The following is a 19567-nucleotide window of genomic DNA, read 5'->3' as shown; positions in this document are numbered from 1 at the left end:
GTACATTAAAAAACTCAGGTACAATAAAAATTGAAGTAAAAATAAAATGATGTCCGTGTATTTCGTAGCGAGAAAACTGTTAACTTGCTTACTTACTGGCTTTTAAGGAACCCGAAGGTTCATTGCCGCCGTCACATAAGCCCGCCATTGGTCCCTATCCTGAGCAAGATAAATCCATTCTCTATTATCATATCCCACCTCCCTCAAATCCATTTTAATATCATCTTCCCATCTACGTCTCGGGTCGACCTGGTTGGCGAGTTGGTATAGCGCTGGCCTTCTATGCTCAAGGTTGCGGGTTCGATCCCGGGCCAGGTCGATGGCAGTTAAGTGTGCTTAAATGCGACAGGCTCATGTCAGTAGATTTACTGGCATGTAAAAGAACTCCTGCGGGACAAAACTCCGGCACATCCGGCGACGCTGGTATAACCTCTGCAATTGCGAGCGTCGTTAAATAAAACATAACATAACATCTACGTCTCGGCCTCCCTAAAGGTCTTTTTCCCTCCGGCCTCCCAACTAACACTCTATATGTATTTCTGGATTCGCCCATACTGCTACATGCCCTGCCCATGCCAAACGTCTGGATTTAATGTTCCTAGTTATGTCAGGTGAAGAATACAATGTGTTGTGTAACTTTCTCCATTCTCCTGTAACTTCAACCCTCTTAGCCCCAAAAATTTTCCTAAGCACCTTATTCTCAAACACCCTTAACCTATGTTCCTCTCTCAAAGTGAGAGTCCAAGTTTCGCAACCATACAGAACAACCGGTAATATAACTGTTTTATAAATTCTAACTTTCAAATTTTTTGACAGCAGATTGGATGATAAAAGCTTCTCAACCGAATATTAACAGGTATTTCCCATATTTATTCTGCGTTTAATTTCCTCCCGAGTATCATTTATATTTGTTACTCTTGCTCCAAGATATTTCAACTTCTCCACCTCTTGAAAAGATAAATTTCCAATTTTTATATTTCCATTTCGTACAATTTTCTCGTCACGAGACATAATCATATACTTTGTCTTTTCGGGATTTACTTCCAAACCTATCTCTTTACTTGCTTCCAATAAAATTCCCGTGTTTTCCCTAATCGTTTGTGGATTTTCTCGTAACATATTCACGTCATCCGCATAGACAAGCAGCTGATGTAACCCGTTCAATTCCAAACCCTCACTGTTATCCTGGACTTTGCTAATGGCATACTCTAGAGCAAAGTTAAATGTAAAGGTAATAGTGCATCTCCTTGATTTAGCCCACAGTGAGTTGGAAACGCATCTGACAGAAACAACTTACAACAAAAAATACAAATACATATTCTTCTTATTATAGACCTACACCAAATTGAAGCTCTGGAGTTTTGTATTATTATTTAGAAAATCCATAACTTGAACTATAGTAACTGAATGACATCAAAGCAATATCTGGTTAATGAAATAAAATACCGGGTTATAAAAAGACTATGTTAATACACAGAGAGCTCCTACTATGTCCGGTCCAAGGTAGAAATGTTCCTCAGCTTAATGACAGTAGTGTGGAGCTCTTGTCCCAAGGAAGATAAGCGGTAGAGGTTGGAGCACAGTCTAGTATGTACAGTCACGAATCTAGAGTTTTGAGGTTGCTAGGAACAATAGACTGTGCAGGTACTATTTCGCATTGTCTGCAATGAGGCGATAGTAGCGATCGTAGTGGTTAGCAACTATCTATGGATGCATATTTATTACATATTGAGCTTCGTGACTGTATATACTAGACTGTGGTTGGAGTGTGACCTGTCTGCGTAGGACAGCGTATGCGAACTTGTCTGTACGCCTGCTTATGACCTCTCGCCGTCCGCTAACAGATTTTGTTACGTAGAGGTTGGTGTGGGACCGGCCTATATAGGAAGTCTGAATTTGGAAACGAGAAAACTCTTCCTTTACAAGAAATATAAATACGATACAATTTTTCCCCATTAGACATAGTCTTGAAACTGAATTTAATATTGTTTAGGAAATTCTTAATTTCAGCTGTAGTAAATCACATCAAGGCAATATCTAGTTAATAAACTAAAATACCGGGTAATAAAAAACACTAGTATGTTATCGTTATCACATTTGGAAGCGAGAGAACTCTCCACTTACAAGAGATAGGTAATAAAATGTTTTCTTATTATACACAATTTTGGAGGTATGTTCTTTTATATTACGATTTTTTGTCTTTTTTATCGTATTTTTAGAAAATCCGTAACTCCAGTTATAGTAACTCAGTCATATGAAAGCAAGGTGTAGTTGATGAAATAAAACCCCGGGTGATAGAGAACTATGTCACATTTGAAAGCAAGAGTACTATTCACTTCCAACAAGAAATATAAATATTAATTTTTGCTATCAGGAACTGTTTGGAAGCTGTGAATTGTTTATTTGCTGTTTAGAAAATTCTTAACTTACACTGTAGTAACTCATCACAAGAAAGCAGTATCTAATTAGTGAAATAAAATACCGGGAGATACAAAACACTGTGTGTGTGTGGTGTGTTGTGTGTTTGTGTGTGTGGTGTGTTGTGTGTTGTGTATTTGTGTGTGTGGTGTGTGGTGTGTTGTGTGTTTGTGTGTGTGTGTGGTGTGTTGTGTGTTGTGTGTTGGTGTGTTTGTGTGTGTGGTGTGTTGTGTGTTGTGTGTTTGTGTGTGTGGTGTGTGTTGTGTGTTTGTGTGTGTGGTGTGTTTGTGTGTGTGGTGTGTTGTGTGTTGTGTGTTGGTGTGTTTGTGTGTGTGTGGTGTGTTGTGTGTTTGTGTGGTGTGTTGTGTGTTTGTGTGTGTGGTGTGTTGTGTGTTTGTGTGTGTGGTGTGTTGTGTGTTTGTGTGTGTGGTGTGTTGTGTGTTTGTGTGTTGTGTGATGTGTGTGTTTGTGGTGTGTTGTGTGTTGTGTGTGGTGTGTGGTGTGTTGTGTGTTTGTGTGTTTGTGTGTGTGGTGTGTTGGTGTGTTTGTGTGTGTGTGGTGTGTTGTGTGTTGTGTGTGTGTTCGTTGTGTGTTGTGTGTGGTGTGTTGTGTGTTTGTGTGTTTGTGTGTGTGGTGTGTTGTGTGTTGGTGTGTTTGTGTGTGTGGTGTGTTGTGTGTTGTGTGTGGTGTGTTGTGTGTTTGTGTGTGTGGTGTGTTGTGTGTTTGTATGTGTGTGGTGTGTTGTGTGTTGTGTGATGTGTGTGTGTTTGTGGTGTGTTGTGTGTTGTGTGTGGTGTGTTGTGTGTTTGTGTGTGTGGTGTGTTGTGTGTTGTGTGTGTTTGTGGTGTGTTGTGTGTTGTATGCGTTGTGCGTTGTGTGTGTGTGTGGTGTGTGTGTTTTTTACACCGATAGATCAAAAGACATTAAGGACATGGCCATAGTTCCACAGTATCAGTTTTACAAATTACACATTACACAGACAATTAGAATTGTGTGTGTGTTTTTTCTACACCTGTGGAGTAACGGTCAGCGCGTCTGGCCGCGAAACCAGGTGGCTCGGGTTCAAATCCCGATCGGGGCAAGTTACCTGGTTGAGGTTTTTTCCGGGGTTTTCCCTCAACCCAATACGAGCAAATGCTGGGTAACTTTCGGTGCTGGACCCCGGACTCATTTCACCGGCATTATCGCCTTCATTTCATTCAGACTCTAAATAACCTAGATGTTGATACAGCGTCGTAAAATAACCCAATAAAATAAAATAAAACATATATATATATATATATATGTTGATTTACAAGAGAAAATTTGAAAACAATTTTTTTCTACTTGTATACTGTTTTGAAACTATGAATTTTTGTATTACTGTAGCAAAAATCCTAACATCATCGTTACTATTTCAATCAAAAACAAAATCTTGTTCATGATATAAACACTAATAATAGTGAATAAAATATATATACCCGATCAGTCTGTTATTTTTTCACTTCAGGCAGATCTCTGTGTGACCTAACCTAAACCTCTGTTTGTTAACATCAAAGAATGGTATTTTCAAACACTTAAAAATGTGCAAGTCCCGCACCGTGGCGTCGTGGTGTAAGGCATCCTGCCTAGGATTCGCGTTACGGAATGCGCGCTGGTTCGATTCCTCATGGAGGAAGAAATTTTCTCATGAAATTTCGGCTAGTGTATGGGACCGGTGCCCACCCAGCATCGTGATGCACTTGGGGAGCTGCAATAGATAGCGAAATCCGGTTACGCAAACCAGCTATAACGGCTGGGGGGGGTTCATCGTGCTAACCACACGATGCCGCCATTCCGGTTGGATGATCGTCCACCTCTGCTTCGCATGTGGCCGCGAGGCCAGCAGCCGGCTGGTCGGTCTTGGGCCTTCGTGGGCTGTAGCGCCACGAATTATTATTTAAAATGTGCAAAATGACATGCACATTTTTTGTAAGCCCTCACATGATAGAACCTTCCGAGTCGCCATGTTAGGCCTATATGCGAGGCTAATAGAGCAGGTTACCATTTCACGGCTTCATGTTCGATACCCGACTTAACTGGGGAATGCTTTAAATCAGTAGTGTCAGAGTTGTAAGCTCCAAAACCGGTTGTGGAGCTAGAGAGTGCAGTCGGAGCGTGAACTTGCTTATATCTGTGGAAACACCGGCACGCAACGAGTCATTGTGGAGCGCTCCGCTCCGTTTACTCTCTGTCTGACAACGCTGATTTAATTGGTTATTTAACTACACTGTATCAGTTACTATGTTGGTTAGCGTAGATTCGGTGATAGCGAGGTGATATTTAGGGACATAACTCCAAGGATTCAAAAAAAGATATTTCCTGACATTCTCTTTACAGTCGGAAAAAACTCTGAAAAACTCCAGCCATATTAATAGCCTAAGAGGGAATCGAAACCAAGCCCAGGCGTAGCTCCGTATCAGGCAAACGTGCTACCGTCAGAGCTATATCAGTGTGGTGGTGGAGTGGTGGAAAAGACGGGGGGATGATACGAGTATTTCCTTCCGAGGACCTACGTTCACCGTAACTCCGCAAAGTAGGGCCTACTGTATATTCCACTAACACATTTCATTTAGCCTCACAATTCCCCTCGTTGCATAAAAATGTTGCATAGTGAGGGTAAGAGCTTATCTTATACCAAACAGAGATGGTAAGACACGCAACAGCTTTCCTCTCATGACCATGTGGATATTATGTCGCTTCCCTCCACCTCAAGCTCAGCGGAATTTTCTGTTATGTGCCTCTCACAGTTGCCGCGAAATCGGCAGCCGTTTCAACGTTAGGAACTTTAGTTTGTAAAACCTGCTAGCAGGGAAAATTTTCATAAACAACATAAAATGAGCACAATTGAAGATATTACAAAAACAGCCCTTGTCATTTTTAATGAAATTGAGTTAAGGACACCACCATGTGCAGCCGTACTTTTGCTACTATTTGAAATGTCCATAGACACCAAAAACGACCCATGTCAGGTGCAATAGTCACAAGGAAGGACACTAATGGCGAAATGCATCAACATCGGTTAAAAACGTAGGAATCATCGATTATGGAACGACGGTTAAACAGTAACCATGGTTAAAATGCAATTTCCGTGCACCATTCATAATCACCGATTACTTAAACATAGTTAGCTGACACTTCATTTAACCAGAGCAAAGTCTATGATGGTACACTGTTCCTACAAAATGACTAAAGGAAAGCATTCATACCACAGCAAAGATAATAGTCAACGTCTAAAAACGACTGCGCTCACTCCGTTCTACATCGAAGTGAAAATGTCCTACATTTTCGCGTTGCATTTGTTTGCCTTTGGGCGCTGTTATATTTACGAGTTGCATTTCTTTGTTTTTCATTGCTGTTAGGTTAAAATCGTACAAAATAGAAAATTTAATGCAAAAATGATTATATTCCAATGTGAGGTTAAAGAATCGATAGACTTAATTACTATATTTAAATATATTATATAAAAAAGATGGAATATCCATAAAGGAAAAGGATGCAGAAGATTAGTAGGAATGTGTGTACAATCTTGGACCCCATTTACACAAGGGAATTGTGCATTATCCTAGGATCCATCAATAACCTCTCTTTCTTCAGCCAGTGACATAGAGAAAGAGATATTCGAGCATTCCCTTTTAAAATACAGAAAATAACAGTTACATAGAATGGTAATATAAGCAGCCGATCCATAGGAGAAATATGACTGTTCTTGTGTTATATCAAGTGATCCATTTGTAGATTTTGATAAACAAAATCCGTCCTGAAATTTCCTGTCACCCAATTCCTCGTAAGAATTCTCTCTTTCCACTAAAGAACCTTCACGCTCATGCTCTATCCAAGTATTCAAGTACTGTACAATAATAATCGTCTTCGAAATAATCACCTGTGGCTCTGGCCGCCATTTTCCTTTACTTGCTCTACTAATCGCTGGTTATTTCCTTTAACCACTCGAATATGGCCGGTTAGAGATTACTGTGGTTAACTTCCTATTTAAATCTTAAGCGAGGTTGATCCACCGTAAAAATGCTTAATCAGGGGTTAGGTGACAATTTTAACTGATGGTTACACTAACCGACATTGATGCACGTGGGCATAATTGTAGAAAAAACAGCTGACCTGGGTTGTTTTTTTTTTTGTATATGTTTTTTTTTCTCATGAAAAATAGTGATTTTTTTTACAAAGGATGTTTTTGTAATAATGTCTTCAATTGCATCTTACTATGTTACAAGAGATGTTCAAAGTGTTCTTCTGCTTCAATATATTTTTGACACCTCTGAAGATTTTCTGAAATAATCGACTAAACACTTCTTGCGAAATGTTCGAAATGGCTTGTCTGATATTTTCTTCCATTTATTGCATTAGTTAAATCTACACAAATTCGCTGCAATATGCTATACGTCACCATTATCAAAGAATTAGAAAATACACAATAGCTTGCACCACATAATTTTAGATCCATTTGAAATACATAAAATTAATGAAAAATGTCAACAGTATAAAATATAATTTCATTGTTCGAACTTTTAAAGCTACTTACTATGTATGTGGTATACCTTATTTTGCACCATTGAAACTCTCTGCACTGCAAATATATGCTACCATTTTCACTTATCACATTGAAATATGTATTTATAGGTATTTATGTAAAGATTAATTTTTTAGTCCTACAGAATTAATCTGTTATGGTAACATCATATTTACGTAGATTCTTCGCCCAACAGTGCAAATATATACTATGGAATCCCGGCCACCAAGTCAATCAATTGAGTGCGCTCCTTGTACCATGACAGTTGACTTAATATATGTCAACATATATGTTTAACATGGAATAAGGCCACATAGGGGAAAACACTAGAGGAGGGAGGTTCTATCCGGTGTTAGGGATTGAACTTCGGCGTAGCTCAATGGTTAGAGCGCTTGGTAAGTAGAACCAAGATCCCGAGTTCGATCCCCGGCGCCGGAGCGAATTTTTCTCCTCTAATAATTATAGGTATTTAGTTTTAATTTTCAAAGGCTCTCCTAATTTCTGCTAAGGCTATAAAAATGTCTTCTCGGAATTCTGCATCTTTAGTCTGGCAATTGCTTAGGAATCAGAGAATATTGGAACTCCTTTATTGTATAAGTTTCGCCTACAACACACTGCGCATGTGTAGTAAACAAGAGTCCCTGTATGTATGTCACATTTTCTGCTATTTTCCCTGCAAAATCAGCTCTCCAATATTTCCCGTTTTCCTGAATAAGCATTCCGAAATTCAATTAAGAATGCTACTTTTCTCAAAAGACTACATTGATATTAGACTTCCGTGTTTAACTCACTTCCCCGTTTCATCTATCAAAAGGAGCCTATGTATTCCCCTTCCACCTTGTGCATGTGCTATGCTTTCCTTCTAAATTTGAGTCGTGCGACAACCTTGTTTCTCATCTACCAATGCGATCAAATCACACAACGAAGAGGAAGAGAGATGTATGGAAAAAATGCATTAATTTGAAATTGTAATGGAGAATGTATCTCAAAATGAGATTTCGTAGCTTAGTTTGCAGTGTGACTGTAGCGTCCATGCGAAGCTGATAAATGTGAAAAACCAATATCTGTAGCTGGAGCTATAGTGGAGTCCGTCATAAGCAAATAATTGAATTTTGAGAGCTGTAACACACACGACAAAAACAACCTGTATTCGATATCGATAACTAAGCCTTCCAGACAGACTGTTGCTACATGTCTTTTTCCTGACAGTCAAGTACAGAGACCCCTCTATTTGTAGGTTGTAGTTTTTGTTTGGTTTATTTTACGACGCTTTATCAATTTTGTTGATTCTTCTGTTTTCATAATTCACTGAGGGCTAAAGCAAGGATATGCACTATCACATTTACTTTTTAACTTCGGTCTAGACTATGCCATTAGAAAAGTTCAGGATAACACAGAGGGTTTGGAATTGAACGGGTTACATCAGTTTCTTGTTTATGCGGATGATGTGAATATGTTAGGAGAAAATCCACAAACGATTAGGGGGGGAACAGAAATTTTACTTGAAGCAAGTAAAGGTATAGATTTGGAAGTAAATCCCGAAAAGACGAAGTATATGATTATGTCTCGTGACCAGAATATTGTACGAAATGGAAATATAAAAATTTGAGATTTACTTTTCAAGAGATAGAAAAATTCAAATATCTTGGAGCAACAGTAACAAATGAAGAGTGCACTGCAAGAATGATGGATGTCATTTGGAATGCATTTTGCAGGAGAAGCAATTGAAAGTTTGAAATGGTTAGCGCTCAAAGTTTAACTGTGATTTTCCGATCATTACTGGACAATGACTATCAGTGTTAATGCCATATAACTCTCTATGTACATTCTATATTATGTCTTAAGCTATGCATTGACAGTCTTGGTTCATTTTCGACAAGAAAGTGACATCCATCATTCTTGCAGTGGACTCTTCAAATATAAATGACACTCCGGAGGATATTAAACACGGAATAAATATGGGAAATGCCTGTTATTATTCGGTTTAGAAGCTTTTGTCATCTAGTCTCCTGTCAAAAGTTTGAAAGTTAGAATTTATAAGACAGTTCTATTACCGGTTGTTCTGTATGGTTGTGAAACTTGGACTTTCACTTTGAGAGAGGAGGAGTGTTTGAGAATAAGGTGCTTAGGAAAATATTTGGGGCTAAGAGTGATGAAGTTACAGGAGAATGAAGAAAATTACACAACGCAGAACTGCACGCTTTGTATTCTTCACCTGGCAGTGTGTATCGTACTACAGAAAAGCAGAAGTACATGCTTCGTTTTATGCATGCCACTTTTTGTGAAAATTGGAATGAATATCTCCGTTCTATGTTATTAAATTCAAGGTTATCGGAATGTTCGCAGGTTCGTGAGGATTGGCGAGTGATTGGAATACCATGGGGGCATTGCAAGTGCTCCTGTCTCTACACTTGGTGCTCGAACTCCAGTTCTTACTTCTCAGTGGTGAGTACCGGAACTATTTTATTTAATCAAACACACGGCGATTAACTTTTCTTAGCATGTAGTTCTCCACAGTGTATACTTTTGTACATGTGAGTAATTTAGACGACAAACAACGATCGCCCATTAGAGAGAAGAAACCGAATTTCTTAGCAGTATTCTATGTAAATAATATTATAAATAAACTCTTATCTATGCATTGAACACGTAATAGTCACCGTGATATACTGTATATAGGCCTAGTTGGGTGGGTATGGTATGGATTGGATTTGAAGGTTAGAAGGAAACCAGGCGCAATTAAACCACTGATATGGACACATTGTGCTACTTACATAGTTTGATTTGGGTGGGAAATAAAGTTAAATTTCCCATAGAGTTCTGTAGTTGAGTATAAGTTTTATTTCAAGTGCCACATATTTACCATACGACTGCCATATTTATTGCCCTGCCCTTAACAAAGCCATGCTTAAAGATTTATTTGTTTATTTATTTATTTATTTATTTACTTGTTTATTTATTTATTTGTTTATTTATTTATTTGTTTGTTTGTTTGTTTGCTTGCTTGCTTGCTTCCGTGCTTATTTATTCATTTATTTGTTTATTTATTTATTTATTTGTTTATTTGTTTGTTTATTTATTTATATATTTACTTATTTATTTATTTATTTGTTTGTTTGTTTGTTTGCTTGCTTGCTTCCGTGCTTATTTATTTATTTATTTGTTTGTTTGTTTGTTTCTTTGTTTGTTTGTTTGCTTGCTTGCTTCCGTGCTTATTTATTTATTTATTTATTTATTTGTTTGTTTGTTTGTTTGTTTGTTTGTTTTTTTGTTTGTTTGTTTGTTTGTTTGTTTGCTTGCTTGCTTGCTTGTTTCCGTGCTTATTTATTTATTTATTTATTTATTTATTTATTTATTTATTTATTTATTTATTTATTTATTTATTTATTTATTTATTTATTTATTTGTTTGTTTGCTTGCTTGCTTCCGTGCTTATTTATTTATTTATTTATTTATTTATTTATTTATTTATTTATTTATTTATTTATTTATTTATTTATTTATTTATTTATTTGTTTGTTTGTTTGCTTGCTTGCTTCCGTGCTTATTTATTTATTTATTTATTTATTTATTTATTTATTTGTTTGTTTGTTTGTTTGTTTGTTTGCTTCCGTGCTTATTTATTTATTTACTTATTTATTTATTTATTTGTTTGTTTGCTTGCTTGCTTGCTTCCGTGTTTATTTATTTATTTATGTATTTATTTATTTATTTTTATTGCTACAAAGTTTGAAAGGAGTACAAATTAATAAATACAATGAAAGATAAACTAGCCCACTCCTGAATGAGTAAGACTCGTGCTCAGGAGGGGATTCCAATACAGACAAAAATAAAATTAAAACTGAGAGTGAATACAGATTAAATAGTGTTTGATATGTTTAAACCCAAACTATAAATCCAATACAAATTTTTATATATTTTTTTTATTAATTTGGAGACGATTCGTGGTTGAAATATTATTGGAATAAAATTTGTTTAATCATCTGGGACCTTGACGCATGCTATGATAAAAAGCTGCATTGGTTTTACATTTTGGTTCAGACAAACGCAGAGAATTCATATTTTTAGTTCTATATTTATATATATACCTTTCAAAGTTATTAAAATTTCTATGAAAATATTTTAATAAAATAAAATTGTACATATTTTGTTTAATGTTGAAAACTTTGAAATGTTTAAACAACAATTCAGTTACGTAATCTTTCTGCTTTTCTTTTAAACAAATTGTTAATACTTTTTCTGTAGTAAAATTAATGGAAAAAGGTTGGATTTATAAGTTCCACCCCAACCTATAATACCATACATAAATATACCGCAATTAAAATTTCATCAACATTGGTGGATATAGTTAGTGATAATTCCTCCAACGTGGGATGAAAATTGTATAACTCTTATCTTCAGACATTTTTAAAATGACAGGCATTTAAAAGTACCGAGTGAGCTGATTATCTGTGAAACGTGATCACGGCGAAACTGCAGCGTAAAGTTAGCATGGCCTTGGCCGATATTCTGGGTGGAGAGGAGACATACCTAACGGGATATACAGAGCGGTAAGGTACTGTAGTAGTTCCTTATGATAGTGAATAATGGATTCACATGTTTTTTGGTGTTGGTGTGCTAGGAAATGGAAAACAATAGGACTTCAACACGTGTTCATTTATTGTTCATATGGAAGTAATGAATGCGCCAAAACCATAAGGATATTATTTTCAGTGACACTCCCAGGTGTTCCAGTTCCAGGTCTTATCACGGTTTTAGAACTTGGATAATAAATTTCATGAAATGGGAAGTGTTCAAGATAATAAACGAAAAAGGCGTACAGTTCTCATAGATGAAATTCTGGATGACATTGGACACCGACTGAAAAATTCGTCCGAAAATATTTTCCGCGTCTTTCTCAGCAAACCAAAATTTCATACACTTCCGTAAGAAAGGCTACGAAGTTAAAGTAAACCCGCATAAAATTACTGTGGTGCGAGAACTTAAACCGATATGAAAACATGGTACTGTACCTGAAATTATTTTCATATTCTATTTCCCTCATGCATTCGGTGACCAATCTCGTATAAGAATCCTTTCAATTTCAACCAATCACGTTCATCTATCACTGTAAAATTTTCGAAATAATCTATTCGCATCTGATTCGCTACTGTCTGCATATTGTTGCGCCAGATTGATAATTGTTCCTGGTTAGTACGGAGAATATTTAGAAAGCAGTAACAGTACGTCATCACTAAAGCTCTGTGTAAAAATTAACTGGCAACATCATAATCTCATTGTAAACAAAGTGCGAAAAAATCAATCAGCATTCTCGTCATTAAAAATACTTTTACTTGTTTAAAAGATGTCAGTTCCATTTATACTTTCATTTAGAATACGTAAGTGTGTATTAAAATCCATGTTATAAAACTTCAAACATTTATTTAGAATTAATATAGGTTAAATTACTATAATTGTGTTTAGATCACACTCAGTTTAATAAAATTCATTACTTCACATCATTCCGCTGTTCACACATTGATCTTTAGTTGAGATTCTTAACACTAGATTACAAGTATTACTGAGTTTTGAATAAAAATCAATACTTCATCTGTAGTTCAGATTCTAAACAGTAAGGTGCTATGCATAGACATTTCGCTAGCCCGCACTACGGGCGTGCTAAACTAGCCCCGGCTATCGACTGGTTACTTGAACAGGATTCATATCATATCATATCATATCATATCATATCATATCATATCATATCATATCATATCGTATCATATCATATATCATATCATATATCATATCATATCTTTTTTTTATTTTTTATTGGGTTATTTTACGACGCTGTATCAACATCTAGGTTATTTAGCGTCTGAATGATATGAAGGTGATAATGCCGGTGAAATGAGTCCGGGGTCCAGCACCGAAAGTTACCCAGCATTTGCTCGTATTGGGTTGTGGGAAAACCCCGGAAAAAACCTCAACCAGATAACTTGCCCCAACCGGGATTCGAACCCTGGCCACCTGGTTTCGCAGCCATCATATCATATATCATATCATATATCATATCATATCATGTATCACATCATATCATCATATCATATATCATATATCATATCATATATCGTATCATATATCATATATCATATCATATCATATCATATCATATCATATCATATCATATATCATATCATATCATCATATCATATATCATATCATATCATCATATCATATATCATATAATATCATACATAATATAATATCATATATCATATAATATCATATACCATATCATATCATATCATATCATCATATCATATCATATATCATACCATATCATATCATATCATATATCATATCATATCCTATCATATCATATATCATATCATATCATATCATATCATATCATATCATATCATATCATATCATATATCATATCATATATCGGATCATATATCATATCATATCACATATCATATCATATCATCATATCATATATCATATAATATCATACATCATATAATATCATATATCATATAATATCATATACCATATCATATCATCATATCATATATCATACCATATAATATCATATCATATATCATATATCATATCATATCATCATATCATATATCATATAATATCATATATCATATAATATCATATACCATATCATATCATATATCATATCATACATCATATCATATATCATATCATATATCATATCATCATATCATATATCATATAATATACATCATATAATATCATATATCATATAATATCATATACCATATATCATATCATCATATCATATATCATATCATATAGCATACCATATCATATCATATCATATATCATATCAGCATATCATATATCATATAATATCATACATCATATAATATCATATATCATATAATATCATATACCATATCATATCATATCATCATATCATATATCATATCATATATCATACCATATCATATCATATCATATCATATATCATATCATATATCATATCATACCATATCATATATCATATCATATACCATATCATATCATATATCATATCATATATCATACCATATCATATCATATATCATATCATATCATCATATCATATATCATATAATACCATACACCATATAATATCATATACCATATATCATATCATCATATCATATATCATACCATATCATATCATATCATATCATGTCATATCATATCATATCATATCATATCATATCATATCATATCATACCATATCATATCATATCATATATCATATAATATCATATATCATATCATATCATAACATATCATATATCATATCATATCATATATCATGTCATATCATACCACATCATATCATATCGCTAACACCGGTTTATGAATACGAAAAACGTTAGTTCGCTGATCATCCACCGGAAGCCCGCGCTAGGAATGTCTATGAATATGGCCCTAAATGGCTAGTAGTACTAAAGTATATAGAAGGCAGTTCCAATGTACAAAATTCGATATGCAAGTAAATTAATTTGAATAGAAATATGTTCATAATTGTATTTTATTGATACTGCTTATGGAATAACCTATTCACGAAGTAGTGCTAGGAAATATCACTTCGCTTCGCTGGGCGCTTCTGAAATTATCGACAAGGTGAAGCTCACTCGTCGTGATATTATTTATGAAAATTATTTCCCTCGCTTGACTATGAAGCACTGTAAAATATCTATTTTGATTGCTTTTATTCTTACTGGAACTCAGCTCTTCCATCCTGAAACTATGATTGTATTTCGCCGATATTTTTAAATTGTGAATACAATTTGATTTTAACTGCTTTGTTGCAGAGACAAAACTGTCAATTTTCTTCCCCCTCCTTTTGTAGTGTGCTGTGTACCAAAAGCCAGAGCTCAAGTCCAAACGAGTAACCTGTATGTCGACAATTTAAGCTGCCTACGTATATTCAGGACACTTATATTTAAACATTAAACAAATCAAAAACTGAGCTCAGGAAGGTTAAACACAGCCTGTTGGTGGTATTCGAAACCAGACATCTGTTTAATACATTATTTGGAACGAGCGAATTGTTTACTATGGTGAAGTTAATGAAAGGTTTTTGTTCAGAATCGCAGACTATGCAGTCGTTACTGTTGTTAGGAATGTTCGAGTTCAGCAATTTTGCAACCTCACGTTGGCCATTTTTAGAGGAGCGGAATTTTGCCTTTTAACTGTGAAAGCTGAAATTTGTTTACAGTATAGGAAGAAAAAAGTTCATGTTTCATGTATCTTAATTAAGTGACCTCCTTGGTGGTTAACGACCAGCGTGAGAGACTGTCATGCGAATTCATTTCCCGACTTCGGCGAACATGACATTCGTAATGAATAAAGCCAGCTTACGGTAGTTTTTTCTCCGGATTCTACCGTTTTTCCATTCATTCTACCAACTCTCTTCAAAATACCACTTTTAGGCCCGTAACACACTTGAAGAGTTTTCGCTAGCGAGAAATGTGTTGCGAGAAAGAGGCGAAGAGCCTTCCTCCACACACTTGGCGAGTTCTCGCTATCACAGATCGCACCTCGCTATGATCATCTATGCACTGCCTTCATGCAGAAAGCATTTTTCTGATTATAGTAATGACTCGTTGGGGAAAATATTATAGGTTATGTATTTACGTATATTGTCGTACTTAAATATATAACCTGTAAGAATATTGTCGTACTTTACAAATTACGTACGAACGCTTTGTTGAATCTGAGTATTCAGATGATGAGGAAATGGAGTTGCACGAACACATTTTGTTCATGAAAAGAAAAAGTAGGCCTAAAATTAAAGCCAGAAATATCTGAAAATCACATTGTATCTTACGAAAATAAGGGCGAGTTTAGGATACTGGTTTCGATTTGAATGATGTTACGTTTAGGCTTTATTTCAGATTCAATGGACAACAGTTTTTTTGCCATTCATGATATGCTAGAGAATTCTTTGCTACATTCTGATTAAAATTACGTAAACTGTTAAGACGTATAGATACATTATTTCAAATGTTTAATCAATACTATTAAATTTCATCAAAATAAAATATAGCCCAATGTATTTTCAGATAATCTGATATTTGTCTCCAGATTTCTTCTTTAAGTATCGTGTTTTTATAGTTTTCATCACGTGTATCATATAAATAGGCCTACGTGTGACATCGTACAAGTTCGATAAGTTTCTGACTGCAATTATCACCCATCTTTCCTCATTTTCAAATAAAAACAATACAATTCATCGCCACCTGTGATATCTTTTTCTACATTCAATCGTCATAAAGAGTATAAATGACAAACATCTTTGATAAATGTGTTAAGAAAATTCGCTGAGCTACCGATTCCAGCGAGAAACTCGCGCGAGGTTTTTGCCTTGAGCGAGAACCTCTTCCAGTGTGTGGACGTCCATTTGAATCCATGTTATCAATTTTGTAATTTTCTCGCAACACATTTCTCGCTGGCGAAAACTCTGCAAGTGTGTTACGGGCCTTAATTTGCAATTTGAAAATACGGCATTACATTGTGTATTGTCCGGCGTTGGTTCTTCCGCCTACCACGACTCTTGTATGCTCATGTTATATCCAAAGGCAGGTAAATTGCAGTTGTAACGGTTCTAGAGTTAAACTATGAAACATCTTTGTTTGTAGGTATGGATGTTAATGTTTTGCTCTGGCCTTGCAAAACACGCGCAGAGAAGAAGGCACTTACTCTCTTCCCCCGGTCGCTTTCTGTATAGATGTATTATAACTTAAGTCACCGTTTGTGGCGCGTGCAGTAAGTAATGAGAGCGAGTATCTTATCTTTGCCACAGTATGTGGACGAGAAAGATGACAACTGTGACTGGCAGATTGCTAACGACACATCTGTGTAGGAGGTGGTATCACTCTCAGCCGAAGTGGTAACAATGCCACTGACTGGACAGTGTTGTCAAGGACACACCCCGCAAACCCAAAGTGTACAATAAGACTGACAACTGTGATTGGTAGATTGCTGACGTGACTTGTTGTGTGGTACCGTTCTCAGCTGCACTGGCAACAAGTGCTCACTGGCTGGCTCTTTACTCAAAAACGCGCCAGAAACGCTGGCACTGACTTGTACATACAGTATGTGAGTGACCGTTGAGTTTCATATGACTTATCCCCATCGTCAGTGTTAGAGTCCTAGAAGTAAAACAAAATACGTGTATCTGATCGTCTTCGTTCCAAAGAGCAGCCTCTGGTCACTGATTCTCTGAATATAAGTTGAACTTTTAGACATACATTTTCTCATAATTTAGTCAAACAATTTGCTATTTCTTTTTTATCTTTCGTAAACTGTCATGTTGCACAGAGGCAGAGATATAATACAAGATCAGAATCGAACCGTAAGATATAAACTTGGCATGGGCATTATGTTCCCGCACTGTATACACCACCCTTTCATTTTTCCCTCCTCAAATATTCTACCTGTCCGCGTGTACGTACAGCAAGCAGAGGTTGCTTTACTTTCGAGAAAAAAATTGTTTTATGTGAAATATTGCATGGCGTGTTTTGGAAAAGCCAGTGATTAATTCCCAATATGCTCAGTCAATTTAAGAGATCAGTGTTTTACAATAATAAATGATTGAAAGAATTTTAGCATTGTCCTTTAAATTTGCAGTAATTTGATCCGAACAATACAATATATTATTGTGTTCTTTTTCGAGATTTCTCTATTAGCCCCCAAATGTAGTCTCCCAACATGTTCTTGTTATACTGTCCTTGTAGCGGCTTTCGAAGTCCATTATATCCTGACGGAAACGCTCACCTTTCTCCTCTGCAAAGGACTTTTAAAATGTTACATTTGTGCTGATCAAATTTCTACAAATTTAAAGGAAAAAGCTAACATTTTTTAATCATTTATTATCGTGAAGTACTGCTCTCTTAAATTGACAGAGCATATTGGGAATTAAATCATTGGCTTTTCCAAAACACGGTATGAAATATTTCACGCGAGAGAATTTTTTCTGGAAAAGGAAGCAAAACCGAGCAAAATTGTATTGAGCTTTTTGTTTGGAATATCTTAAAGAATAACCCCTTGAAATTAATCATGTTACTTGTGGATCATTCTGTAAAGGAACCATGGGTTCATAAGTGCCAAGGTGCATGGATCCATTCCTGGCATAGTCCTCAAATGTCTTGTAGCATAAAAGGTAAATCTCTTCATATAAATACCGATTCTGAAAGAACAGGAACTGTACACTTCAGTGACGGACATTAAGAAATAGTCAAACATACCAACTACCAACTGTATGAGTTTTTAACTTGTATTATATTCCACTTGTTTCTAAAGTCTGCAGTTTTTCTTATAAGTTATCAAGGAGCAGTAATATCTTGGTACTGTTGCAGAGGTTTGAAGTAGATGATTTACGATTTCTTCTACAGAATTTCCAATATGCGAGAATGAAATTAGTTACAAACGAGTTTAGTTTCTCCAAAGATACGTATATATGGCCTATGGGACATGACGAAATTTTAGGAAGATAAAGTTTTTAACGCTAATGGAAAATAAAACCGTCGTCACTGAAAAAATCTAATTTCCGTAACGTGGATGATACATCATCCAATTGTTTTATGGCCAGCCACCAATAAACGAGATACTGCGGATGAAAACATTCAAAAAACTAGCTTCTATATAGACATCTACCTTCCATCCAACAAAGCTGTAAACGGTCAGTGCACTGCAAGCTAATAAAAGACGCAATTACAGGGATAGACCGATCGTCAACGACTCTTGCGTGAGTTAACATTCTCAGTGAGAGTCCTGGGTGAACTTTTACGTTATTAAATTCCATGAGGGAATGGCTGTATTTAACACTTTAAACGAAGCTTTATGAGCAGTCTCATTGCAGGTAGCAGCCTACGGAGATCAATCAGAATCCTGTGACTTGTTTAGAAGGAGATTTCCATCTTGTGCCGGTTCTGATTAATCTGTGTGATGTGCCGTTAAGTGATTGTACGCTTTCACTGGGTTTTCGTTAAAAAAAAAAGTATCGTAGAGATTTTCACCGTGTTCCGAATACATAAAAATGTTTTGGAAGTTCTTAAGGTATATGTACACCAACAAAGCGCAAAAAATGATGAAAAATTAGAATTTTCAAAATATAAATATTTTAACAGAGAATTTTCTCCCCTTTAATTTGATATAAGAATTTTCGATTTATGCCTTATGGTTTTTCAGATAAGTCCCATTTTCCAAAATGCTGCGTCATCAGCCACGGTCACTTACTTTTGGTGTGCATTACTTTTGGAGTGATCATCGTAGCAGTCAATCCCCTCGTCCAGCATTGCTTGTAAAATAAACTTCTTTCTAGTCCCGAAATAGATGCATAAATATCTGGGCATGATCATTAGATTGAAAACACTTTTTTACATAATGAAGTAATTTATAATCTTTTACTGTTAGTCATAAAACTGTAAATGTGTGTGTCAGTGATGATGTACGTCATTTTAATAAGAGTCCAAAAGTATGAATTAGAATTCTGAGGAGGATGGGCATAAACCCTGGGACAAACATCATCGCAGGATTTGTTGCATCAATGGAAATAGGGACCAAAATGCTAAAAAAAAACATTCA

The 19567-nt window shown here is 35.5% G+C and overlaps 1 protein-coding gene across 1 annotated transcript in view; it reads left to right on the top strand.

The window, feature by feature from the left end:
• Positions 1-19567, top strand: part of LOC138707451 (cell adhesion molecule Dscam2-like) — a 1157632-nt gene that overhangs the window by 275863 nt on the left and 862202 nt on the right. The window contains exon 2 of the mRNA XM_069836919.1: positions 9308-9406. Within this exon, the coding sequence (XP_069693020.1) occupies positions 9340-9406 (67 nt within the window). The 5' untranslated portion in view covers positions 9308-9339. The remainder of the gene's footprint in view (positions 1-9307; positions 9407-19567) is intronic.

Source organism: Periplaneta americana, chromosome 10, assembly GCF_040183065.1.
Source record: "Periplaneta americana isolate PAMFEO1 chromosome 10, P.americana_PAMFEO1_priV1, whole genome shotgun sequence".
In the NCBI taxonomy this organism is placed as follows: Eukaryota; Metazoa; Arthropoda; class Insecta; order Blattodea; family Blattidae; genus Periplaneta; species Periplaneta americana.
The sequence above is the reverse complement of the archived record's forward strand: the minus strand, read 5'-3'. Positions and strand labels throughout refer to the sequence as shown.